This window comes from Pieris brassicae, chromosome 10 (genome assembly GCF_905147105.1).
Source record: "Pieris brassicae chromosome 10, ilPieBrab1.1, whole genome shotgun sequence".
NCBI lineage: Eukaryota > Metazoa > Arthropoda > Insecta > Lepidoptera > Pieridae > Pieris > Pieris brassicae.
The window spans coordinates 6,143,457-6,171,147 of NC_059674.1; the positions used below are offsets into that span (position 1 = coordinate 6,143,457).

Consider the following 27,691-nt stretch of genomic DNA (forward strand, 5'->3'; position numbering starts at 1 on the left):
TGGAATTTCGTATTCTGCCTCGACGTCCGATGATGAAACTCCGCTCCAGGTATTAATCCGAACACTCTCCATGGTAAATACTTACCAACAAATAAGATCAAAGAACAACATTTGGAGTTGTAACGCCACTGAATTATTTTATAAAGTATGTACAAACACTTTTTAGTGTAACTTTTACTATTAACAGACAGGAGCTCTCTCCTCCTCATCTTCATACCTCTTATGACCTTTTTAAAAAAAATCCTCAAAGATTTTTTTTAAATCACTTAATTGTATAATATTGTTATTTAAATTTAGCCATACGTAAACTGTAAAAAAAGCAACCTATCCGTAACAATTACGAATAGTTAAACAGAACGTACGTATTGAGTTGCCTTAATGCTCGGGCGATGACCTGCGATGACGCACTAATCAAGTCTTGGAAAGTTGTTTTCAAATGCTAAAGTAATATTTGCGATGTACAACATACCTTTTATTTTATTATAGGTTAAGTTTGTGAGGTTGTACGGTAATCGATGGATGTGCAGAACCGAAATCTCCTTTACCAATAGACAGCCACGTTATTTGTAAGGACCATGTATTAAGGGCCTATATGGTCGCCAAACTCCAAAAAAGCACATTGTTTCCTTCCATTTTTTGTCATCCTTTCTTGAAGTATGGATAATGGGAAAAATATATGGGTGGAGTTGAGTAGTTTATGTATCCATTTTGAAAGATCGATACACGATTTAAATAGATCGATAGAAAAACAATCCAATCATAGCCAATTGTTGACACTTTGAATTAATTTTATCACGAAAATATATATAGTACATGATTTTGAAATTTACACGAACATTTTATCGCAAGTCAAGTAATCCGTTTCAGACAAAAATTATAAAATTATATTAATTTAATGTTTTATATAACCAATTGTTATTACGGACCGGTGCGCCTCAGTACTGCAGCTCTCCATTGCGTACCGCAGTCTACCCTGTGACACTGACACAGAAATTCGTGCTGAGATAGGCCCTTAATGAGAGTTTTTACGCCGGCTTTTTCTCGGCCTGCGCCCTCTGTCTTTGCCGATGAGTAGGGGATGTCTATCGATACAAATTTAATGATGCGGAATAAGCGATACCTGTATCTTATTCCATTTTTTTTACGAAAAATGCAAACACTTTTTTGTGGTACTCGGAATTGCAATGTAAAAAAACGTTCGAACGAAAACTTGTAGAGCATGTTCCGTAATGCCTACAAAAATCAGCGACATATGGGGACGTTCAAGTATTTCGAAGGCTGACTTATACCCCGTGACCCCCCCCCCCCTTCCTGTTGTCATCCTCGAAAAAGCATTTCCTTTTCAAGCATGGACAATGTGTGGGTAATATGTTCAAAAAATTAAATAAGTACTGTTGACCCCCCCCCCCTCCAATAGTGCTTACGTAATACTGGAACGGCCCGTATGTCTAAACTCAAAACAAGTTACTGTACAGAATTTGTTGCGGTTGTCACCTATATCTAGAATGATTCATGAGAGGGTATTTTCAAAGTGTAAACCTCGGTCACGGTTGCCTGTGCGAAGCCAGAGACAGTCGGTACTTAAAAATCTAACGTTCCAGCTCTATTATGCAAACAGCACTGTAACAGCATACATGGTGTGTACTGATGATTCAATTTATTTAAAAATAAACTATGACCATTGAGTGTAGATACAGCGAATGCCCATACTCCAGGGCCCTTGATCTGTAACTTGCAATAGCGGTCCCTTACAATAATGAGATATATCCAAGATTCCAACAGCAGCAGGATATTGAGAGAACAACATAAATCTTGCAGTGATGCCAACTTGTGCCCCTAAATAAAGGTACATTTATTTAAAGGCATTTTAGAGGGTAATTTACATTTTAATATAGCTATCTTTGAAGTGAAGCTTTTTTATCGGCGTCACATCTTTCCGTTACGCGCCATCTTTTTCTGGTCCCTACCACGGTTGATTCGAAGCGTAGTAGTAATAAGGTAAATGAAATAATTGTATTATTTGTATTCATGTCTACTATAATAAAAGCCTTTTGTTAAACTGTAAAGTTGCATATAGTAGATAATTTTTCGAAAAATATGGTCATAAAGAAGTTTCACTTCTTACGTGTGTACACTAGTAGTACACGAATACTTTTTCTTAATTGAATAAATAAAAATATATAAAAACGCACGATTCTATACAATCAATATTACGCCTAGAACCCAACCAACAAACTAAATCCCAAGCGTCTATAACTGGAATATCAAAAAATAACACTCTTAAGTCCTATATAATTTGTATAGGTTACACCTTTTTAGGTCTAGGCCTCAGATTTCTATATCATTTATCAATCTAATAGGCAAGTAGGGACCACACGCCGTCAACTGTTTGGGTCTAAGGCAAGCCGTTTTCCTCACAACGTGTAATTCCCGTTCGAGGGAATGTTAAATACATGGACAGATATTGGTGCTATGGGGATTGAATCCACGACTTAATAGATTCTAAAATCACTAATAAATGTAACACAGTTTTTAAAATGTGAAATTTATTAAATTTCGTCCGAAAATCGTTCACGATAAAGAATTACCAAGAAGCGAGATAGTTCATCAATGTCTTAATTTTCTTAGTATTTACCCACTTGGCACGCACAATTGTTTGTTAAATATTCAACCAGTGCATACATTTATTCAGAATAAAATCGCATTTCATTAAATTTAACAATAACATTAGCTAATAATAACAATTTCAATAGTTACACCTTTATCTTTAATAACTTTCTTAGAACCAAAAGTTTCACTATTGATTCCAAACTATACATTCACTAACATTCCTTAACAATTTCTCAGTCTGTGTCTTCTTGTCTTGTCAACATCTTCTCAACAGTAGTTAGTAGTGTTATGTAGAATTTATTTAGTACCCAGTGTGGTGAGACTTATTTTTTTAGCTATGTCTTTTTTTAATTCAAGTTTTTCTCACCTATTACGACAATATTAGGTTTTATATTATTTTACGAATTAAATACAGCTTCAATTGATAAATAAGTTGTATTTATTTACAACAGACAACATATCAGTTTTTCAGAGCCAACTGTTCTGTATATATATATATATATATATACTATTCTTTGAATGCTATTTTAGACATTTTGGCAACGGCGCACGGCGAGAAATTGTTTTGAGTTAAAACAATAAATTTCAACGCATACTTGCTACGTGTTTGACTTATAACAAAATCCTATAGGACAGGATTTAACCTACGACCTTAGGGATGACAGTCGCACGTTGAAGCACTCTCATTAGGCCAACACTCTTCTTGTTAGAATTCACTTATTAGCTAAATGTTAGTTGTAAAATGTGACACCTGTGGATATGGACTCCTCTTGAGTAAAGAAAGACAAAACATAAAAAAAAATCGTATAAGGATTTTAACGACGGACAGGATCATAAACAAAAAACCGTTCCTACTTAAAATAATAAAAACCTCAACGTTTGAATGCAGTCAAAAAGTTATCAGACATTCGTTTAAAATATGACAGCAACAATTAAAAATAGGTCAAACATATTCCAGGCGGTATCATTTTCTGACCTCTAAACGGGCTTCACATATTGCAATGATGTCATTGAGGAAGCTCGCACGAGAGCTGCGCGTGGGCAAGTGTAGCTATAGACAGAACTACCAATATAGAATAAATGTGCGATAAAAATTCCTTTAAAAACCTGATTGAGACCGCTTATAAAACATTTATGTTCGCAATTTCGATTGTGGACGGAATAAGACGTATGATGGGGGGGGGGGCATCTTAACCCCCGAGGACCTCCCCATCTCGATTGATTCAAGATAAGCACTACACTGCTTCACTACATGATATATCATATATTGAATAATATTGGTATGTGTATTTACACTTATGAACGTCAATATAAATGAAAGGTGTAAATTTACATTCAAAAGGCGTATAGCGAGAACTGAACACTCTCCCAGTAGCACCATTCATCACCAGGTTGTTATTCCACCACCAGCCCTCTATTTCAATTCTACTTGAAGGCACTATTATTTTAAACTTATAACCAAAACCCTTATAAATAATTATTTATAATAAAAAAATAAAAGAAAGAAAGCGGTCTAATTAATTATGACCTTAACTGTATCGTAAACATCTTGCATCATAGTACTATAACGAATATGAATCATGCGCCGGCTCTATCTATACAAAAGATAATAATTTCTATCACAAAGAATCACTAAGCGATTTTAAATATTTTAAATAAACAGTTTACGTGTATATTGTTTATTTGTTAATCGGATTATATCCGGGCATTTGGGGTTATCCTATGCCTGACACTTGTCGTTTTTGGAAAGGCCAAAGTATGACTCGAGCTGGTCTCCTAGCCATGGTTTCCATCACCGTAAATATTAAATTGTAAAGATAATTGAATGAAAAAACTCTCTGTTTTCGGTCTGATTTTCATAGGAATTTAAAGGAAGAAATATACAATGTAAATAAATAACAATTACAGTATTCAGACGCGATATAATCTTATACAGTACTTCAAAAACTATACAATAAATGCTTTAAAATATGCAGGGACAGTTTTATAAATATATATTAATTTAAATTAATATAATAAACATATAAACAAAAATATTAGCCTAGTCTAATTAGTTCGAGTATTACTCACAATTTATAAACAAAATCCAAACGCACAGTTTTCCTGATTTACATAGTTCATTAATTAACCACAAAACTAAAATATTCACAAATGCAAGAGGATTTTATATTCGATTCAAATGTCTCGTTAACACGTCCGACACGAGCGAGCTCACGATAGGTACTGTAAGTATGGTGTGTAGATAAAAAACAATTCTGTACAATTTACCGCTTAAAGCGCTTAAACCACGACGCGGCTTTTAATTTCATCTATCACTTGACGCATGGGCGTCTAAAAACGAGATGTAGATGCATTGGAGCCGATCTCCAGCACGATATCAAGACGGATGGGGCGATTCTAGAAGGACCCTTGCTGTATGTATGAGGTACTCGGACTCACTGTTTACGCGCCTCGTCTAGTGCAAGTGATGGTGGCGCTGTGGGGTTTTAGTGGCTATGCAGTAGAGACCCATATAACGCTCCGCCACAAGCAGTCGGCAGAATATTAATTCTATAGAAGATAGACAAAGTCCCAGACGTACAAGCAGAGGGTTAACTAAGCAATTGAGGAATGGAATTGGAAGGTAACCAAGGATTCCCTAATCAGTTTTATCATCGGACGTCGAGGCAGAATACGAAATTACACCTGCTTCACCTGGACATCCGTCGTTCCACACCTGAGCTGTTGAAGGTACTTTTACTGCGCTCCACCACTGTGAAATCAGCAGCCCTCTGAAGTGTTTCCGCTCCAATTAGACATAGGTTCAAGAGGGTACCGATTCTTAAAAGGCTGGCAACGCACTTGAGAGTTCTCTGGCAATGTGAGTGTCTATGGGCGGCGGTATCACCTGATTTTAGAGCCTCCTGTCTCTAGTTTGCCCGCAGTTATATATAAATAATAAAATCAAAAGTTAATTTCCTACCATCCTTCAATATTTAAAAAATAATTATATTGAAGATAATAAACAATCCTGTAAAATTAAGCGTTCGAAGCGCTTAATAAATATTAACTCTCGACTATAGAATATGGATACAGCGACACAGGCGTAAAATCTTCTGGGTTCTTTAGAAGATAAACAAGCATTTTATCTGCCCCTCAGTTTTCTGTCGGTCAATAAAATTAAGCCCTACCGAACACAGCACTGTATCAACGAGACTAAAAATCTTTTAGGTATAGTGTAATTGTTGAAGCTTTAGGTGAAGTGTTGACTCAGTGTCCGCACTAAGACGCCAATTCGGTCCGCTGACCGCTAACTAAACCAGCCTAACACCTTTCAGAAGCTCAAAAGTTTTCTGGGCTTCAAGAAGACACCTCAGTTGGGAAGCCACATTCACGCATTCCAGGACTACGCTTATGACTGAAGGTTGATGTAATTATGCCTTATGTAAATTGACTTAAACAATGACTATTGTCCAAACGAAGTCTACAAAATCAGCGCGTGCGCAGCTGCTGGCGTAAGGTAGAGATAATGTCATGGGCAGTTTTTATAACGGCAATTAGCAACACCTAGATAATAATCTAAGATATAATAATAATTTATTATAATAAAGACAAAAGTGATATAATATATTTCACTTTTACATCTTACAAACAAGGGGTTCTCACAAGTTGATCTATCAGAAGGTAAATGCATTTTTCCATGAATATTGAAGACAAATTGCCAATTAGGTAAAAGGTTTTACATATTAAAAATGAAATACATTAAAAGTGTCGTATCGTTTTTAATAAGACACCGACACCGACAGGTTTAGGTATATAAAATTAGAAAAATATTTTAGTTTTAAAGGAAGATTGTAATATTATTTTTCGGGTGTGCACAAAAATACTGGTTTTCTTCTGTTTGTGTCACTGAACTCCCCTTAAACGGCTTGGATGTTTTTTGTATGCGTTTGGGTGGAGCACTGGATGGTTTAGATTCACAAATCAGCCCAGCAGATGACGCTGCAGTTGATATTTTCATACTTTTTTAAATATCGTAATCGCTTGAAATATCATAAGGGACAACGACTGTCAGGTCCGCTAGTAGTTTATAGGATTTTAATTATCATTTACGATTACTTGTAAGTTGATATAAGACGAGCTCAATCTTTAAATTTATATAAAAATCTTCTTTTTTAAAGAAAACACTTTTTCAACGGTTTGAAGTTATGTATTATTATAAACTGATAATTATTTTACGTAAGTTTCGCGTGCTTTACAGCGTCACCGTGACCACGTAAGTTTATAACAATACATAACTTCAATCCGTTGAAAAAGTGTCTTCTTTAAATGTGTCAGTTATTTTAATAAAAGACAATCTTCTTTTTGATAATTTTTTTCTGCCTCGTAATTAGCTACTACCTATATATATATTAATTGTTAGTCAATCTACATTTTTGTTTGTACATATTATTATTTATATTTTTCCTTTACATTTTACTTTATTTTATTAAGTTATAGTTACATGTTATTTTGAGTTTTTTTGTTGTTTAATTATGCACTTCTTGTGCTTTACCCTCTGTAGGTGTTTCTTCTTTTTTATTGTTCCCTAATGGGTTACCTGGAAGAAATCGCTTGTTAGCGATAAGGTTGCCTAATAACCTATGTAACCTACTTGTTTGTTTTTATATGTATAATTTTGTATATTATGGTAACGAAGTGTAAATAAATAAATAAACATATTAGACTGTATCTCCACTGATTTATCTCAAATCTATATACTTTCTTACAGTCATTGACATATAAAATTACGCTCGTTCTGTAATCACACTATTTAAAACCACCGACTGGCTCAAATATAAAGTATATCGGGGAATTCCAAGCGTTTTAAAATATACAACATTTTCTGCACACGAGTCGATTACCAATCAAGGCGTGTAGGAATACGATCATTTTTGATAATTCACGTCAATTTTGATAAACATATTTTAGGTTTTTTATAATAACGTAAAACCCAATAAGTCGCTTATAAATTCTTCCAGGCAACTGCAAAGCCAAAGGCAGCATTCGGTTCTTCAGATCCGCTGCTTTGTTTCAATTTATATGGACCATTAACCGACCGACCGACACACGACCAGCGGGCGTCCTAAAGACTTGCGAAAACAGTAATTTCCGTCCTTTATAAATGCAATCCGTTAAGCACGTGTGTCTATTTTAATTAATTTAGCAGGGACTTTTATTATAGATACCGGCAACATTAGTTTGTTTTTTCTTAAGTCCAATAGCACCGAACTAAATCTATCTCTTTTCATCACAACGTAAACACAATTAGACAGAAAAATACGAAACCAAATTAAGCGTTAATAAGATCATTTAGTGTATTTCAAGAGAATAAATTCTTTATCAAATATATGAAATATCCGACATTTGGCATTGACCTCTCAATTCTGCGTCTTACATTAATATTTTTTCTTTATTGGCAAGTAGAACCTACTCTGCCTGGCAAAGCATTTGGACAAAAGGTTTGGACAGCACGAACAATAACTGTAAGCCTGAAATGCCGATTTTTCACAGCATATTCCATGACATTACGTGCTACTAATTGTACATCTCCGTTTTCTTCGTAATCTTCATTATAGAAGGTCGCGTCTATATCTCGACTATCTTGCATTAGGGATGTTGTGACCCATAATTCTCTTTATTTGGTCAGACCATCGGATAGGTGATCGACCCCTACTTCTCCTGCCATCACATACCATTAGGGAGCGTTCAAGTATTACGACACACAATTTTTGGAGACCCCCCCCCATGAAACGCACCGTAACGTTTTCTGTATCCAATAGTAAAACGGTTCGTGACCCCTACCTAAAACTTACCATTATGTGGTGTAAAGTGCTGGAAACTCGAAAATAATATTATCAATAAGGCGCAATTCAATCTCCAACCCGCATCGTAACGTTTTACAAGAGGACCCGCCACCCCAAAATTCGTTACGTAATACTTGAACGCTCTCTTACTAACTTATGGAGACTATTAGGTCCTCTTCTGGCATATGGTATATAAATATATAGACACTATCGATAGTTTTAAAAATCGACCATAAATAATAGAATAACATTTTAATATACTCCTACTAAGTCGTAACCGGCACTATCTCTTCCATTAATCGAAATGCTTGAACTTATGACATACAAGTGCTTATTTCCCACTTGAACAATATCGAATATTGAAATTAAACTTTCACTTTCCATTAGAATTTAGGAATGTGCACTGTCATGCCATAAAAAACTGTCCTTCGTTACTCAATACGTTTCATTTAAACTAAATTTAAATTCACGTAGCCTCTAAATACCTCTAATCCCTTTGGTCCTTCTTTTCAGAAGAACGCGTTTTAGCCAAATCTCACCGATATACAGATTGAGCATTCTGATAAACGAGCTAGATATGTCAAAGTCAAAAATCATTTATTCATATAGGTAATTGTGTTACCTATATGAATAAATTAGGTAATAAATCTATATTCAATGTCAACTAATATAGTCGTCACTTATTTTTCCAGATAAACCAATTGGTTTCTTATATAAAACATTGTGTAAAGTCAAAGTTCAATGTACATAAATGACGATGAAATGTTATGAACGTAAAAAAAAATTAATGTATATTTGCTTCTAATTCTACATTTACTGCCAGTTCTCAAATCAAGGGTCTTTATTGCCACCAATCAGCTTGGAGTCACTCAGCCCTAAAAAACCCATCTCGAATAAGGCTCGTCCAGGTTATGCCATTCAACTTTGTTTTTCGATATTTCCATACAATGATTCGTCTAACCAGCGCTTTGTTGGCCTCACCGTTTACCGCTTCGGTTAGGCGACCTGGCCACGTCCACGTCCAGTTTTTGTATAAATATTCAGTCCAATACCATTTGTCTAAGAACGTGAGGTAGTACTTCCGATATTGTTAAACAGCTCAATTGCGGATGCGATGCCGCCCCACTAACGCAACGCAACTACGACTTCTTCCTTCTGTGGCCTTTCATTTTGCCCATCATATATACGATATCCAGCTGATGCGAAGCATTCGACGCTGAGATTATTCTGGATATTTAAGATATAATAATAATTTATTATAATAATATAAAAGTGATATAATATATTTCACTTTTACATCATTGATAACAAAGATACTCAAGGGGTTCTCACAAGTTGTTCTTCTGCATTTTTCCATGAATATTGATGACAAATTGCCAATTAGGTAAAAGGTCTTACATATTAAAAATGAAATACATTAGTGTCGTATTGTTTTTAATAAGACACCGTCAAAGGTTAAGGTATATAAAATTAGAAGAATATTTTAGTTTTAAAGGAAGATTGTAATATTATTTTTCGGGTGTGCACAAAAATACCGGTTTTGGTAAGCAAAAAAAAAAACTTTTCGACCTGAAACCTCAATACCATTTGTCTAAGAACGTGAGGTAGTACTTCCGATATTGTTATCTTCTGTCTTATCTACTCGCTGCATTGACATTATTCGACGTACGTAAGGTTTTGATTGGAGATGTTACCTTTCACGACTTCTTTCATAGACCAATATTTCATACTTTTTAACAAGTTCTTATAATTAGGGCTACGCTTAATTAAACTGAGTGTTTCAACCAACGTAAACAACACAATGAGACCAAAACTTCGTATCTCAAACTAAATTTTAAATGCCTTTTGTACTCAGTACAATAACTTAAATCGAAATTACACTATAAAACAACAATAATTATAAAGTCTCTCAACATCCAAATTGCTATGATGTAGACTTTCACAAAGCCGAGAAATTATTGTTAAGTACAGTTAACAATAATTTGGAGCTAGTCTCTTCCATTTGACACAGGGAATAATAGTGTGAGGACTAGTGCACTTTATTTTACCGAAATATCCTGATATACTGGGTGTATAATAAAGCTTTTCCTTCTTTCTCCCAAATCTATAGATAGCTTCTATGTATTTATATACCATATGCCAGAAGAGAACCAAACAGTCCACAAGTTGGTAATGGTAGGTGATGGCAGGACTAGTTGGGGTCGATCACCTATCCTATGGTCTGACCAAATAAAGACTATTATAGGTCTATGCAAGATAATCTGAGGATAGAGTAATGTGGAGGCAGCTATTTGTCAGAGGTATTTCAGGCTTAGGCTTATTGTTCATGCTGCCCTACCCTTTAGTCCAATTGCTGTGCCAGGCACAGAAGGTTCTCCCATAAAGAAAAAATATTAATGTAAGATGCGGAAGTGAGAGGTCAAGGCCAAAATTTGGGCGTTGATACTGTATGAAACGTTGTTATCAATCAAACATTTATCGCTTAATTTATATATTTGATTAAGAATTTATTCTCTTGTAATACTCTAAATGATCTTATTTACGCTTAATTATAGTTTCGTCTCTTTCTGTCTAATTGTGTTTACGCTGTGATGAAAAGAGATTTAGTTAGTTTGACGCTACTACTAAAACTAATTTAAAAACATATATTAACAACTCGCGGATTTAACAGACCCTGTCCTGCATGACATATCAATTCAAGAGATATCAAACAAAGTATGAAAGCACTGACTGCAGCGTCATCTATCGGGCTGATTTGTGAATCTAAACCATCTAAATCGGCCCAGCCGTTAAGAGGAGTTCAGTGCCACACACACGTACAGTAGAATTATATATATATAAAGATACGAAAAAATTCATTAAGTAGACTATTAAAATTGTATCAAAATTCCCAGTAATTGGAAAATATGGGCAACCTACATACACAAACTGGTTCTAGAACGAGTGACATTCATGGGTATTTTAGAACATATATATATATATATATATGTGTTGATATTCATACTCAGTATAGGAAAGATTATCAAGTGGTTCGATTCCAGGCAAAGCATTTAGACCCTAAAGGATTTTGCTTGGATCCTCTCTACCTGGTTTTGGAATATGATTTTGACTTCCCTCTATTTCTGAGGTATGTGCGATGCAGGCTCAGAACACTGAGACCTGAAATGCCATCCAAACCAGCTTCTTTGAATGGAAAGAATGTTTATTGCCCATGTTACTTTTACATTGGTGCTTTTGTCAGCTATATGTAAGTCTGAACTCATGGCGGCTCTTGATATGATTGCCATGATTGCTAGATAGCAATAATGCAGCCAAGACAGTTACCAAAAATGATATTTCAAATCGTAAATATGCTTAATCATCAAACCCTCACACAATACGGGATCCTTTGTTAAATGTAATTTATTAATTTTATTGATTTTGTATTACCTAAGTTTTAATATCTATATCTTTGGATATACTTTTAGTAGTTTCTGTTATATCTAATCATGGTCAGCTGTAAGAGTCCGGAATAAATAAAAGTACATCTAACAATGCATAGTCGTATCATTTAGCTTTAGTACATTATTGTTACATAATAAAAGTTACCAAATGTCAATTTCAGTGGTTTCGTATGACTAATAATAATACATAACACAAATACGAGAAACACAGATTATTCAAAACGTATATTCTAGTATTACATGCTCTGAAGTCCGACCATAAATACTTTTAGTTTAAGAAGTAAATTATTTGAATTTAGAATCTGTCAATGGTACATTTCGGCGAATGTCCTTTGCCTTTCCCATTACGAAAAAAAATAAAATCATCATCATGGTACATTTCGGTTTTCAATTTTGGCGCCAATTAACAAAAGACGATCGGTCGAATTATAAGTTTCTTCATATTGGAAGCATTAAAATAACGGGTAGGTTACCGTCTTCATATTATGAATAAATTGTGTAGGTACACAATTGTATCTGTTCTATGTTGCAGTAAACGCGATTTGCAATTCAATTACATTACCAACATACAATCCACATGTTCATATTTATCGTGCTTATATAGAACAGAATCAGTAGTACAAATTTGTTTATTTATTATGATATCCGCACTTCGTTACCTTATACAATATTTATATATTAAATAAAACACATTGAAAAAAATGTTTTAACCCGCCCAAACCTGTGTAAAGCCCTCAGGAGACGCTTTAAGAGTGACGTGACTTAAGTTTGGCAAAAACATATTTTTTCTTAAAAGGCTTGTCGAAAAGAATACTAAAACTCTATTATCTTTGTTATTCTACATTAGCCTTTGACGTGACAATATTACCATACCAATATTATATATTGCTACTACAATTAATCACTCGGTGGACACGTCACAACCTACCAGAGAATATATTACAAAACTCATTATATCAGCGGACAGCGTCCTGACCGGGAAAGGCAGACTATAACACTCTCGTGTTGACCTTGTCTATGGTATTACACTTATAGATACTAATATAACAGTTTGTTTTCTTTGTTCTTAGTATGTATTAGTTCCAATTTATATAAGAGGGCGGCATTTTTTAACTATATAATTAACGGATTTTTTTTTCATGCAATCTCGCTTTTGCCCTGTTTTGGCGAGCGTAGATCGCGCGGAATCGGCGTTTTACCGTGCCCAGCTCAAGCGCGTTGCGAGACTCGGACCTCGGCGTGGGCTAGGGCAGGACAAACTCACTAGAGTGAGCGAAGCACGAAGTAAAATGACGTCATCAACGTAGTATACCTTTTTACACTTAAAAAAAACTCAGTGGCGCGTAGGTCAGCCTCGTGTGCCAGACAAACACCGTCGAATATTTGATTCTAAGACATGTCGGTTCGGGCGAATGTAAAATGCGCACATAGAAAGAATTGGTACACAGCCGGGGATCAAACCTACGACCTCAGAGATGAAAGTCGCACGTGAAGCCACTAGGCCAACACCGCTCTTTCGTTTCATACTTTACTGGATTATTTATTGTATACATTTTTGTGTCAAGTTTTACAAGGATAAATATCATTCAAACACCAACGCAAACACATAATTGTCTTGACGTCAATTCTAACACAGGAAAACTTACGATCGAAGTAATTTGCACTTATTTACTTCCCTATAAAGTCACACATACTTTATATTAATAAACATATGAAATCACCTTTATTTTATTTATAAAACAGGGTGCAAACGGGCAGGAGGCTCACCTGATGTTAAGTGATATCCATGGACGCTCTCAATGCCAGAGTGCTTGCGAGTGTGTTATTCTTAAAAATTATTTTCCAGCTGTCTCGATCGTCTTCCAGAAATCAGCCAGAAGGGACTTTATTACATGTATAAACTATTCTTCTTCAGGTGTCACTTTATTACTACGAATAATTTGTATTTACCATTTTCTTAACCTATAATTAAAATTATTAAAAAAAAATTCGAACAAATTTAAAAAGTTTTGTCCCTGTGGCAGTGTACCTGTAACGCTGGTAGCATTTCCTCGCTGTATTGTGATTCGTATTCGTTGAGCTAGGAAAGGACCAGCTCTGGGATCCCCGGTACTTGAGGAACGTTGAGTAAGCTGAGCAAGTAAGTTGAGTGAGACGAAAGTCAGAATAAATCATTGACCGTAAATTTTCTCGCGTTAGTTTCATTTTCACGTGTAACAAGCGTTTTATATTTGCCGCCAATTCACAAAAACAAATGACAAATTACTGCAAAATTACCAGTTCTAAAATTGAAATTCAAAAAGTTTTCATTAGCAATGTTTCTAACTTGCCAGTTCGAAACATTTTCAGTGTTACGTACTATTTACCAGGCGTCAACTTCTAGCTCCTGTGCACTTGAACCCCACGGCCCAAGAGTCTCTACTCCAAAGGGACCAAAATCAAAGTTGGAGGAAAGACTGTAATATTCGTGCCGTTCATTATTTTCTGTCTACTCTTACCCCAGCTTTCTTGCTTGTCCGAAGGAGATGAGACGGGGCAAACGTGTCCACAAGTAGCATCCCATACTAAAGCCTTTGCTTTATTACTAACGGTTGGCTGTTAACATCTTGAATTGCCGGATATCTTGCGCCAGTCTAAACAGCTCCTCGGCGGTTGTGAACCCGGTCTACTCCCGTACGTTCCGCAACCAAGACTTCTTTCTTCTACCAGCCCGTCTCTTGCCCTGAATTTTCCATTGTGCAACAAGTCATACCGATGATGACGCAAACCGTGTCCTAGATATGCGACTTTCTGTATTTTAAGTCTGCATAAACTTGTGTGTGGTCCAGATATATACGATTAACCTTCTTTCAGCACGAATTTCTGTGTCAGTGTCTCGTGGTGGACTGCGGTACGCCATGGAGAGCTGGAGCACTGAGGCGCACCGGCCCGTAATAACAATTGGTTATATAAAACATTAAATTAATATAATTTTATCATTTTTTTTCTGAAAATTTATCGTGTAAATTTCAAAGTCATGTTCTATATACATTTTCGTCATAAAATGAATTCAAAGAGTCAATAATTGGCTTGTTGTGTTTGGATTTTTTTCTATCGAGCGAAGTTATTTAAATCGTGTATCGATTTTTCAAAATGAATACATACATAATTGAATGCTACTCAACTCCATCATATATTTTTTACATTCGCCATACTTCAAGAAACGATGACAAAACGTGGAAAGAAACAATGTCCTTTTTTGGAGCTTGGCGACCGTATAGGCCCTTAAGTTTTTCATTTTTGCATGAAATTCAAAGACAACGCTGTTTAAACAACGAAAAGAATTAATGAAGGCATGTTTCGTTCGAATATGATTGTTTCACAACAATCTATACCAATCAGACATGCACAAAGACCAAGTACATAACCCTCCACGCAAGCAGTCACGGGGCTACTCGCCATAATGCATTTACGCCACGTTAGTGAATACCTACTGTTACAAGGTCTTCATAAGTCATAACAAATCCACGGGTATATGTATAAAATAAATCAAAATAAACTATTTTGGAAAAAAACGGATGCAAGCTGTGATTTTGCCAAGAGGTTTGTTATTAAAATCTTCGTTTCTTTATGGCCGACCATTTATACATCGATTTTAAAGTAATTAAAAATTATAAGTACATATACAGACTACGTCAGACAGTTAAATGTCATTTAATTTAACTAAAATCGAAGTCCTTAGATGGTATATTTTTGGATTATAAAATTATAAAATCATTGCCAGAATTCACTTTACACGTATTTATGCGATTAATTTCATTTTTATTTAATTTAACTAAAATTGACAGAACGTAAATTTTCTTCGGTGTTATTTTTTTTTGCAAAAGAGTTTATATATACATATTAATGTAAATGTAAGTAAAACCTTTTTGAACGTACTACAACGCGACACATTTACGTAACTATCCCGCTGCTGCTGAAACGCACTCTACATGACGAAATACATAAAGAATGTATTAAGCCTATTCGTTACGTGTAGTACACGTTGACCACAGACAATAAACATACATACCGAAGTTCTCGTTCTTTTAAAAAGTAAAGAATCTAGAAGAGCCTGCCTTTATTAGTTGCAATGCAAAAAATAATGACGACATCGCGTAACCGGTCTCGCTAAAGGAAAATCATATCATGATCAAGTATACCCATTTAATAAACCCAAATAACTCGTTCGACAAAATATATCCACAAAAAATAAGATATAAAGCAAAACAAAACATTACAGCAGACTGTACAAGTAGACAATACGTCTCTACGTGGATAACAGAAGATTTCTGTATTTAGTTTTCAAAGCCACCATAGATTCGTAGGTATATCTGATAAATAAGCGCGCCATATACATATTATTATAATTTTATACTGACGTGGTCGCAAACACGATTTTGCTTAACTTTTCCGTGGGTCGCGACATAAAAATGGTTTAAAACTAGAATCGATTTTGGATGGAATGTAAAAAGTGTGACACAATAATATTTTATTTGTCATGGTGTTTAACCTTGTAACTGCAGTAGTAGCATGTTGTAATTCCAACACTAAATATAACAACAAAACTTAATTTGGCCACTATGTCCCAATGTTCCATAATCATATATAAAAGAAAGAAACAGATTGCTTCCGGAATATGTACAACAAAGAGACACAAATAATATAATTAAAACATACATAGTCTAGAAAATTATGAAACTTGTAACCACCATTTAACGTTGGTCAAAAATCATTTATTCATATAGGTAACAATGTACACTTATGGACATCAAAAACAGAAATATACATTAAATGCTTCTAACTTTATATTTACTTCCAGTTCTTAAATCAAGGGCGTAGAACGGAAGAGAACTGGCAATAAACTCACCGCCACTCTTTTTAATAGACAGGTTTTTTGTTTTGTGTGTTTCACAATGTGTGTAAGCAGCATGGCATGGCTTTTAAGTGCTAAAAATACAACTTAATACCCTGCCATATAATTTAGATTAATAGTTTGTTTATTGGTTTATGATAATGTTAATTAGTTAGGTTAATTACATTGACCTGGATACAACATTAATTTTAATTAATTCACTGCGTAGCTAATATACAGCAGTCACTATGATATTGATAACCATTGAATATAGACCTATCAAGATCTAAGCTGTCATCTGTACAACAATGCTTGCTATACAGGTGCAGTTTTTACAATCTAAATGCAATGCACTCAAACTTATGAGTTATGAGTCATGTCAAGTGCTTATAATCTCTGGACTGGCAGAAAAACACTTAAGTTTTTTGTTAGGAATAGTTTAATAACTTTTTGGTATTATATTGATAGTATAGCAAATTAAAAACACAAAACTAAACTTTTTTTTAGAAAGTAGTATCTTAATTACCTAGATATTGCTACAATTATTGATGAAAAAAATTTACTTGTTCATGTTTATTCTTTCAATTCAGTTAACCGCATGATATTTTGTCATGTTAGATAACCAAAATAATGATCTTAAAATTTATAAGGAAATAACATGTTTAATGTTCATGTTTAATTTGTTAAATGTATACCCTACCTATATCTATAGGCTAGGATATTTTTCCTTGTTTGATAAATCTGTATGTTCGATACACAGTTAAGGTATAATTGGTATGGTAATTATAATAATGGTCTATGGTTATAAAATAATTATAATATTTTAAATTAGTTCATTTTCTGGTTCTATATTAAATTTCTTAAAACTTCTTCTCTTTCTACTTTTATGAATAACTGTAGCTCGTATATAACATATTATATAATGTAAGTTTTTGGGTTTCATAATATTTAGTAAATAATTTTCAATGACCATAATAAAGAAATATAATGCTAGTATCTAACATAATCCTAACTACTATGAACTATCATAATTTTGTAATTAATTTTCTTCATTACTGCTTTCAATGCTATTTTTTATGTGTTCAGCATTTTTACTCTCATGTTAAGATTTTTGTTGAGTATCTGTAAAGTAGTTGCCTAATATCGCCTTTTAGAATAAGGCTGCCTATTGCATACAGTAACTATACACCTATCTATGTTTATATTTAGCATGTAATGATGATTTATAGTGAATAATTTGATATAAAACATCTTTTGACAAAACTAAGATGCTATAATTTTTAGGTCAACTAACAAATCCTCTCATTGTTTAATAGTTTGAAGAGTATATTGTTTAAGTTATATATTTATATTCTATGATTAAAAATATACTTGTTTACTAAAATAGTTCTAAATGTTTTTATAATTTACTACTAGAAAAACCTTGCTGTACATTATCGTTTTCTCAATTTGTGTTACCATCATATTATACATAAATTTAAAGAAGAAAATGACATTTGCAAGTAGCATAATTTTAGTATTAATGATTAAGGAAAATATTTACCCAGGTTGTCTCACGTCGTTTATGTCAATGCTGGCAAAACACACGATTTACAAAACTTTCACAAGTTAAACACAATTCTAATTTAACGTTGTTAATTTAATATTCACACAAAAAGTCGACTGGTTTCATAAGGTGTCTTTAGTCCTTGAATTAGCCACCTAGCCAATTCGCTGAAATGATATTACAAATGAATTATCTACGATAATAAAGACTTTTTACCACTCTTAGTACCTAGATATAACTTTCAACTTTGCAAAACTTCGAAATACAGAATTATGAAGTATGAAAGCGGCAAGCGCAGCGTTGCTAAAGTGACAGTGACAGTTGTCATAACAATAATTTCAGTGAACTTGACAAGTAGAAAACTGTGGTGCCCTATATTTCAATATTTATTCGCCTTATTCGGTTAGTAGTTGTATTAAAATACTGTTTTGAGTATAATAGTTTTTTATTTAAGGTTTCATACGATTAATACGCAAATAGTTTACAATTACAAAATGTTTACTACATAAAATTACCTGTTAAAAGTTTCGCTTATGCGTGGCGTAACTATACGATCTGCGGCCCGTTGTACTAAGTTTAATTTTAATAGATTTCGAGATTTTCAGCGTACTCTATTACACGTTGTATATACCCACTACTGCCACAAAATAAATCCTAATCTAAGGCCAGACGGAATGGTTTGTAGTTCCCACGCTAGCCCAATGCGTATTGAATTCCTCCATAGAGCATAATATCTCAATGCATTCATCATCTATTCGCTTAAGGAAACGTGAGGAAACCTACGTACATTTACAATGAAGTAAATAAATAAAAATGGAGATCGCGGCCTCATGGGCAGTGGCCCTCTTGGCTCGGGGACCTGGGGCATTTGCCAGCCCTGCCATCCTATTGTTACGCCGCTGTATCGCTGTTAAAGTTTTTATCTCAGGTTCATAAAGTTTATATTTCTATTTAAAAAGCTTTATTTCAAAATTTTATCAAGTTTATATCTCAATGTAATAAAGTTTATTGCTCAATTTAATAAAGTTTATATCTCAAGCTGATAAAGTTTATATGTCAATTCAATAAAGTTTATTGCTTAATTTAATAAAGTTTATTTCTCAAGTTGATAAAGTTTATATCTCAATTTAATAAAGTTTATTGCTCTATTGAATAAAGTTTATATCTCAATTTAATAAAGTTTATTGCTCAATTTAATAAAGTTAATTGCTCAAGTTAATAAAGTTAAATTCCAATTTTATAATGTTTATATCTCAATTTAATAAAGTTTATTGCTCAATTAAATAAAGTTTATTGCTCAAGTAGATAAAGTTTATGTCTCATTCTTATGGTCGCTTATACTTGTTCAACATAATATGGAAAGTCGTTAGCTGCCTTCATAATTTATTCATATCACCATGTGTATTACACAGTATTTTGGTGCTACGAACTAAAATGTTTTAATTAAAAAGTAGGAATTTCTGTTCAAATGTTGTTGAATTAAATATTAAAATGACAGGTAAATATGTAACTATTTTAAAATAATAAAGATTCCTTTGGAGTATGTTTAAAGTGTTATTGTAGATTTGCTATTTAGTACATATTCGTGTAAATAATGTTTAGTATCACTAAAACAAAACAAACCTCTTTTACTATAAATATTTATAGTTCGTGTTTATAAAATCGTCTTGGCTACATTTAAGAGATTATTTCTCTTATTTCTCCTAAGGTTCCTACATAAAAATGGAGCTTGAATAAGCGTTGACTGATTCAATAATGCAAGTATGCTAATATAACACAATACACTGTACAATCAAATGAATTAAAATAAGTTAAGTGGGGGCAAGATGGAAATTGGGGTAAGACAACAAATCTATAACACCAATTTTAACGTATTTTTTATAGTGCTGATGTTAAGACCGCACATTCTAACGTTCCTAACAACAGTCAAAGTTAGCTACCCAGAGTGCGCGGAGTGCGTGAATTTCTGCGTCATGATTCTTTCGTAAAACAAAATTTTCGTTTTGTAATTAAATAAAAAGGTATCCATCATGGAGCAGTGTTGGCTTAGTGGCTACAGCTTGCGACTCTTATCTCAGAAGTCGTAGGTTCGATCCCCGGCTGTGCACATGTGAAAATGGATTTTCTTTCTATGTGCGCATTTAACATTAGCTCGAACGGTGAAGGAAAACATCGTGAGGAAACCGGATTGACTTAGACCCAAAAAGTCGACGGCGTGTGTCAGGCACAGAAGGCTGATCACCTACTTGCCTATTAGATTAACCAATGATCATGAAAAAGATACAGAAATCTGAGGCCATTGATATTATCCATCAATATCAGACGGCACTTGTATTACAAGTGTAATACAAGTGCCTAAGTAATGTCTCATTAATTATGCAACATGTTATACTCAAGACGATGTGGCAAAAAGATCCATACACATCCAAAAGGCCATAGAAAAAGCTGACATTTGGAGCAGCTAATATTTATCAAATTCCCATCGCTACGCATCGCGAAAAGTTCGCCATGAAATCATTGATTAGCAAATACCCTTAAAGTTTTGGAAAAACTGGGGTTTTGGACTATCTAGAAAAGAAGTATATTTCTCGTGGACCGCTATGTTAACCCATTTAAGAACGGTGTTACAGGACCAGCTTGGTTAAATTCTATAAGCGTCATGGACTTTATCTGAAAAAAACCTCAATCGCTTAAACATCGCAGTCGAAAGAATCCTCGTCGTGAAAATCTCTGGAACATGGCACAGGCAAAGAAAATATCGCTGTTTTAACGGCCGTTAGACCAATTCGAAAAAATATACCCCCTAAATTTTATTTATTTTGAGAACGTTTGTTTCAATTTTCCCCGTTGGGGTAAGATTGATATATATATAAAAAAAACAACTAGCTGTATCTTTGTTAAATAAAGGAATTTTTTCATTAAAGTAAGATGTGACTTTTCACAAAAACCAATGGACTTAAAACCGTAGACATCTTACATAAATTTTAACGATTTTAGGAAAAATTCAATCTTACCCCGTCACGTTTTCATCTTTACCTTGTTTTGTAGTCGCATTTTTTATTTATTTAATGATTTTCTCTAATTTGGAATCGATTTAACAATATGTTATTGATATTGATATAATATTTATTGTTCTACAAGAGGCTCAAACACAACACTACTCATTTCATCAAAAAACCGTTTAATCTTCCCCCCACTCACCCTATGGATTGTAGAATATAACTGTCGGAGCATACTGAACCTAATCTAACCAAAATTTTTATTTTTTTAAAGAAGTTAAGTTAAGTTAATTTTTAAAAGCCTTAACAGAAAAAAGTATAATAATTGTATATCATAAAAATAATATAATTTTTAAAATCTGGTTAAATAGCCCATTCCAGAATTCCAATGTGTTTTTCGTTGGACCCCCTATTATCAACGTTCTCTTGATATACGTGAAAAGTTCTTTTAAAGCTAGACATTGAATGTACGTAATAATAACAAAAACCAAAATAATTTAGAATAACACTTATTAAAACCTCAATGTTATATTTACAAACGATTTAACTATTTTGAAGTAACTTTGATGAAACATGTTATATTCTAAATTCTGACAGCTATTGGTTTATCGAACCAAAGACAATACAATTGTGTAAATAATTGTATTTGGTGTACGTTCATGGAGACAGTAGCCATTTTCAAGTGATCATATTATTTTATTAAAATTATGACGTGAAAACTTAAGAAGGCTCAGCGGTAACCAGATCAATGCAATTTTGTCGTACTCTAGCCCGCAATATCGCATCACACAACTCCCGAGGGGACATTTTGGTTCGAAGAAGCTTCATGGATCCGCTAAGCGTCCGCTAATATATAATTTACTTCATAATTATGTAAGAATATAACAATTCAAAATAAGAGAAAATTTATTAAGATTGTATTGACCAGTATATGGACGTAAGTATTGTTGCAATATACTACGTCATTGTTGGGTCTCTTTTGTTTTTAAATAATTATTCAATAAATCTTTATGAGTCGTATGTTATACGTTTGCGGCGTTGCCGTACTTATATGTTGTTGTCGCTATTAAAAGATTGGCAACCTCGCCTAGGCATCAGGGCGTAGGTTAGATTTTTAAAGTGATACCTCGCGGCGCACAGTTGGCTGATATAAGGTCGTAAAGGACTTAGGGATTTATAAAATGTGACTTCGATTTCAATTATTCATTTGTAGGTACATAGCTATTTTACGGCATCCATTTTACACAACTTTTGTTCTATGAGTTTTGATTAAGGTAAAGCTCTAGGGAGTTATACGTTTTTAAAAATTCAAATGTATGGAGACAACACATAAAAACCACGATAAACGTTATTCTCAGCAACAAAGCTCTCAAGAAAATTTGATAAATTTAGCTAAATCTCAATATGCGTTATTGTGCTCTTTTAAAGATATCAGAAAGTTACTTCTTTCCACACCACCCAAGATGTAAACCCAAGGCGCGTTCTTTTATAGTGGTTCTCCGGTTCGATAACAATGATAGTAATAAATCTATTACAATTAATGAAATTCTGTAATAATGTTAGTAGTAATAAGGTAAAATTAAATAATTGTAATATTTGTAATCATGTCTATGATAATAAAAACTTTTTATTAAACTTTATCTAATTAACTTTATTTAACCAATTTCTGTAAAGTTGCATATAGTAGATAACTTTTCGAAAAATAAGGTCATAAAGAACATTCACTTCATACGTGTGTACACTAGTACACGCACACATTTTTTTTGAATCTGTAAATATTTTCAGAGGCATTAAATTATCTAATCATCATCATTGTAGTCAGGGCAAATTTATGTCGATTCGTGGTTAGATGGGGATCAGAACTTAATAATAAAGTCTCAAATCATTGTTCCGATGTTCCGCAGCCTCTTCTGTTAATGAACCTATGAGGATAAAGCCAAATTGTTGTAAATATTTCTAATTCTGATACAACTTCTAACATCTATCGTCAAAATTTGTAATTATCACGATAGTTACGGCTTTTTCTTAGCAATGATTTGTATATTTACTTTAATTGTCTTTAATTAGTTTTTCAACGTAACTCTTAATTTACGGGAAAACGTAGTGCATCTGTGTGAAAGCAATGCCAACAAATAAGTGAATTGGGTTAAACCAAGTGTAGTAAATTAAAAACAACACAAATGCTCTATTGATTTATTAATATTTTTACTTTAATACATAGATTAATTTTTAAAATGCTTGCTTACTTATACATGTCGGGAAAGTAAAATCTAAATTGATCGCGAATGACTGCCGGCATCTGTAAGTAGTTACTGAAGCAAATGCACAGTTTGCCTTTTGATTGCGGGTAGGGTACGATTCCGGGGATGACTGGTTCGATAACTGGAATTTGAAAGCCTTATACGGATCTATAGATAGAAATCGTACAAAATTGAGTCTATCTAATCCAGAGCTAGTTCCTGAGCGTGGTCCTTAGCCTGAGCCTGAGCCAGAGACAGAGCTAGTTCCTAATATATTTCCACCAGAGGTAGTTCCAGAACGTGATCCTGGTCCTGAGCATGATCCTGCGACTGAGCATGATCCTTTACCTGAGCCTGATCTTGAGCCTGAGCATGATCCAGTGCCTGAGCATGATTCTGCACCTGAGCCTGATTCTGAGCCTGAGCATGATCCTGTGCCTGAGCATGATTTTGAGCCGGAGCCTGATCCTAAGCCTGAGCATGATCCTGGGCCTGCGCATGATCCTGGGCCTTTACCTGAGTCTTTTCCTGAGCAGGATCCTGCGCCTAAGCATGATCCTGGGCCTGTGCATGATCCTGAGCCTGAGCATGATCCTGAGCCTGAGCGTGAGCCTGAACCAGAGCCAGAGCTAGTTCCTCCTGTGTTTCCTCCAGTGTTTGTGCCAGATCCTAATCCTGGGCCAGATCCTAAATTCCATCCAGCTGTGTTCCCACTATGTTGTGTGTTGGGTGGATACCGTTGGTATGCAAATAGTGTGTTAGCTGGTGCTGCTGAAAGAGGGTGTGAAGTTGGAGGTACGTCCGGTGGTGGATTATAATAATTCTGAAGAATTGGTGCACCTGAAAAAAGAAACACGTAACTGAATTCGCTAATACGATACACAATATTTTTTTACAGGTTTAAAACTCCTGATGACATTTAAAATCGGAAAATTTATGTTAACACGACGACTATCAATGTTCTGGCAAATAGCTATTTGTTATTAGTATCGGTGGCCTTCTTGGGCTGACGAGCTTAAAGAAGTTGGTGGGGAAGATTGGGTGAAAAATGCTCAAGGTAGAGACAGACCTTGAAAAAACTATAACTATTTTGTATACAATTTTAGTGTCTCTTTTCTGAATATGGATTCATGTTTCAAAGAATAAAGGAGGCTTAATTATTATTATTATATTCGTACAAACTACACGTCTGACACGTCTCATCGTGATGATGAAATAATATCTGATGCGCATCTCCCTCATCAAGGGTCTGCTAAACGGTAGTGTATATTTGTTTGAGGATGATTCCCTGAATAAGTGAAACTATTCTCTTGCATTCGAAGTTCGCGCTAAGGCGCTCGACTTTTACTAAGGCCTAATGAATATTGTAGAAAGCACTCAGCGATAGACGATTGTTGTCCAAGCATTTTATATTACATATTTAGAATTATATATACTTTTAAAACATTTAATTGTCCAAAAGCTCTATATATTTGTGAATGTGATTTTTACTTGAATATTAACAAATTGTCATTGTAAAAATTATTTAAGTTGCCTATGACATTACGTATGGGTTAATGTCTGATACTTCAAGTATATCAAATAAATTAAAACATTTAAAATATCACTGATCGTTGATCACTGAGGCGGATAATTGACATGCCTGGTACATTGAAATAAATGATTATTTAATTTAAATAATTATATTGTCAATTTGTTTCCTAACTCTGGTAAAAACTATTTAAAAACAAGATTAAATTTTATTTACCTTGAAGAGCAGTATGAGCATGCATCTCTGCTATCTGAAATAAATAACAATAACAATCGTAAAATTTTTCACCATAATACTATAGCATCGAAGTACAACATTGCTAGGTTTGATTCCTAGAAAAACTATATATTTTTCACAGTCAAGACAAAAAGGTTAATCAGCTTGTCATATCAACAAAGAATTCCTATATTTCAATTACCTTCTAGAAGACTTTGAACAAAAATATTGCCAACCCGATTATGCAATCGCCAATATCCAGTAACCAAATATCATCAATATCCCCACGGGGCCGGTGAAAGAACATTTTTCTGGTACCGGTATTGCTTAGAGGTAAAGCATGCGTTTGGATTATCCATATAACATCTCGATTACCAGGAAAACCATAAGTATTGATTTGGAAGGCACAGACCAGATAAAACAGGTAAACAGATAAATGCATCATCCCGAATACTTTGAAACAAATTAAATTAATTCAAATTAGTCAAAGCAAGCAATATACATATACAATTAAACTTATCTATTTTATATAATTCTAACACCCGAAAACCAAAATCCTTAAAAGGTGTTTTTAGCCAACTTGGGACGTGATTGCCATACATTTAAGATAGAAGTAATATTATGTATAACATGTTGAAAATAGTTTTTACAGATGAAACGGAATAATAATAATATTAGCGTCAAAAATATTTATTGTGGAAGAAAAGGTAGAGAGTGATTGAGAGAGAGTGAGAAAGGGTGATCGTAGCATGAAGCAAATAGCCATGGAGTGAGAGTAGGGAGCAAGCAAGTGAGAAAGATCGAGAGAGAGAGTAAGGGAGATCGAGAAAAAATATACTCCATTGGTTGATGTATTCATTTAGTAGTTACATATTAGATTTTTAGATGGCAATTCTGTCGCATAACGTCTTGTGCAGTAAACGCTGATTTTTTATTTATTTATATTATAATTAGCACGTATACAGTGTGTAAAGAGTGTGAATATACATAGATATAAAAATACACTGAGTGATCATGATGGGGCTTTTACCTTAGCAATAATTTAATTACAAAGAAGTTTCACTTGTGACATGGGTACTTTCTACGCACGCACTTTTTTTTGTCTCTGTTTGTTGTAATGTTATCGTTTATTATTAACTTTTTAATTCTAGTTTATAAGGAATTTTTAATTTGTACTGTGGCGTAGACCTCCAAGGTGTCGTTTTTGGTTACTTTCAGTTTTTATATATTGAGCAATAATAAATAATAATAATTTATGACATCGAACGTACTTATGTACTAAAATGAGAAATGAGACCATAATTATATATCATAAATATAACATAATCGTTTTAACAAAATAAGTGTAATTTTACGCACAAATTCGCTAGAATTCCGTTTTTATTTAACGAAACTAATAATATAGTGAAACTGGGCCTCAGATTTCTCTATCTGTTCCGTGATCATTTCTAATTGGCATTTGGATGATCAAGCTTCTGTGCTTGACACACACCGTCGCTTTTTAGTTCAAGGCATGTCGATTTCCTCACAAGTTTTTCTTTCACCGTAGGAGTGCGTGTTACATGCGTACATCGCTATAAAGTCCATTGGTTTACATCAGGTATCGAACCTGTAACCGCAGGAATGAGAGTCGCACGTTGAAACCACTAGGTCAAAACTGCTCTTAATGATACTTTTAAAGTATTTCTAATCCACGAGTATTATTTTGTCTCGTGGGATCAATTGGGATTGAAGTGTATAAGGAACAGATGGATGTCATAAATATTTTTTTTGGGTTGGTAAGGACAAAAGGCTGATCACGAATATTTACATAATTGCTTACGAACTAATATTTAAATATTTGTGATCAGCTTATGTATTTATAGCGTTAAAAGCGCAAAGAGCACGACTACAGATAAGTAAAATTGCAAATAGAGTATAGACCAAATACTGCGCCACAAAACAAAAAATGGCGACCTTCTTTGAATTGACATTTCGTAACGGACATAACCTAATGCAGTTCTTGTTTTGTCATAAATTCTGACTATATTTTAAAGTATTATACACGAGAAAATATATCGTTTCACGTTTATAAATGTTACGAGATGAATTAATAAATATAAAATAACTTACGCTTAAAACGATGAGCACTAAAGTAGGATTCATTTTGGCCAAAGGACCTTAGTATTCGTTAGAGACCGTAACCCAAACTGATTTGATCGCAATTATGTCGAGCTTTTATACGGATTTTGAGACAAAAAAAGCAAATAAAAGTCTAATATGCGATAAGTTATCAATTGTTTGATAGCTGAAGTATCAGGTCCGATCACTTTGTTCTTATTTAAAAATGTTGAATTAAGTATCGACACAAATATATGTAGCTGATACAGAGTTCACCGGGTCATCTAGTTAAACCTTTAAAAAATTGG

At 33.9% G+C, this 27,691-nt stretch overlaps 2 protein-coding genes across 3 annotated transcripts in view; both read right to left on the reverse strand.

Moving 5' to 3' along the window:
• The window catches only part of LOC123715133, a 32,188-nt gene extending 13,629 nt beyond the window's left edge, over positions 1-18,559 (reverse strand). The window contains exon 1 of one of the 2 annotated variants that reach the window (XM_045669985.1): positions 18,295-18,559. The gene's annotated coding sequence lies outside the window, so the exon portion shown is untranslated. Of the gene's footprint in view, positions 1-4,680; positions 4,823-18,294 lie in introns of those variants that run through there. The other variant, XM_045669984.1, reaches the window with a different exon arrangement.
• Positions 18,560-23,488: 4,929 nt separating this feature from the next.
• LOC123715183 (uncharacterized protein DDB_G0282077-like) lies at positions 23,489-27,453 on the reverse strand. Its single transcript, XM_045670080.1, has 3 exons — positions 27,396-27,453; positions 25,284-25,317; positions 23,489-24,376 (listed from the first exon to the last, which is right to left on the reverse strand). The coding sequence occupies exons 1-3, from the start codon at positions 27,426-27,428 to the stop codon at positions 23,769-23,771; spliced, it is 675 nt and encodes a 224-aa protein (XP_045526036.1). The 5' UTR covers positions 27,429-27,453; the 3' UTR covers positions 23,489-23,768.
• Positions 27,454-27,691: the final 238 nt, after the last annotated feature.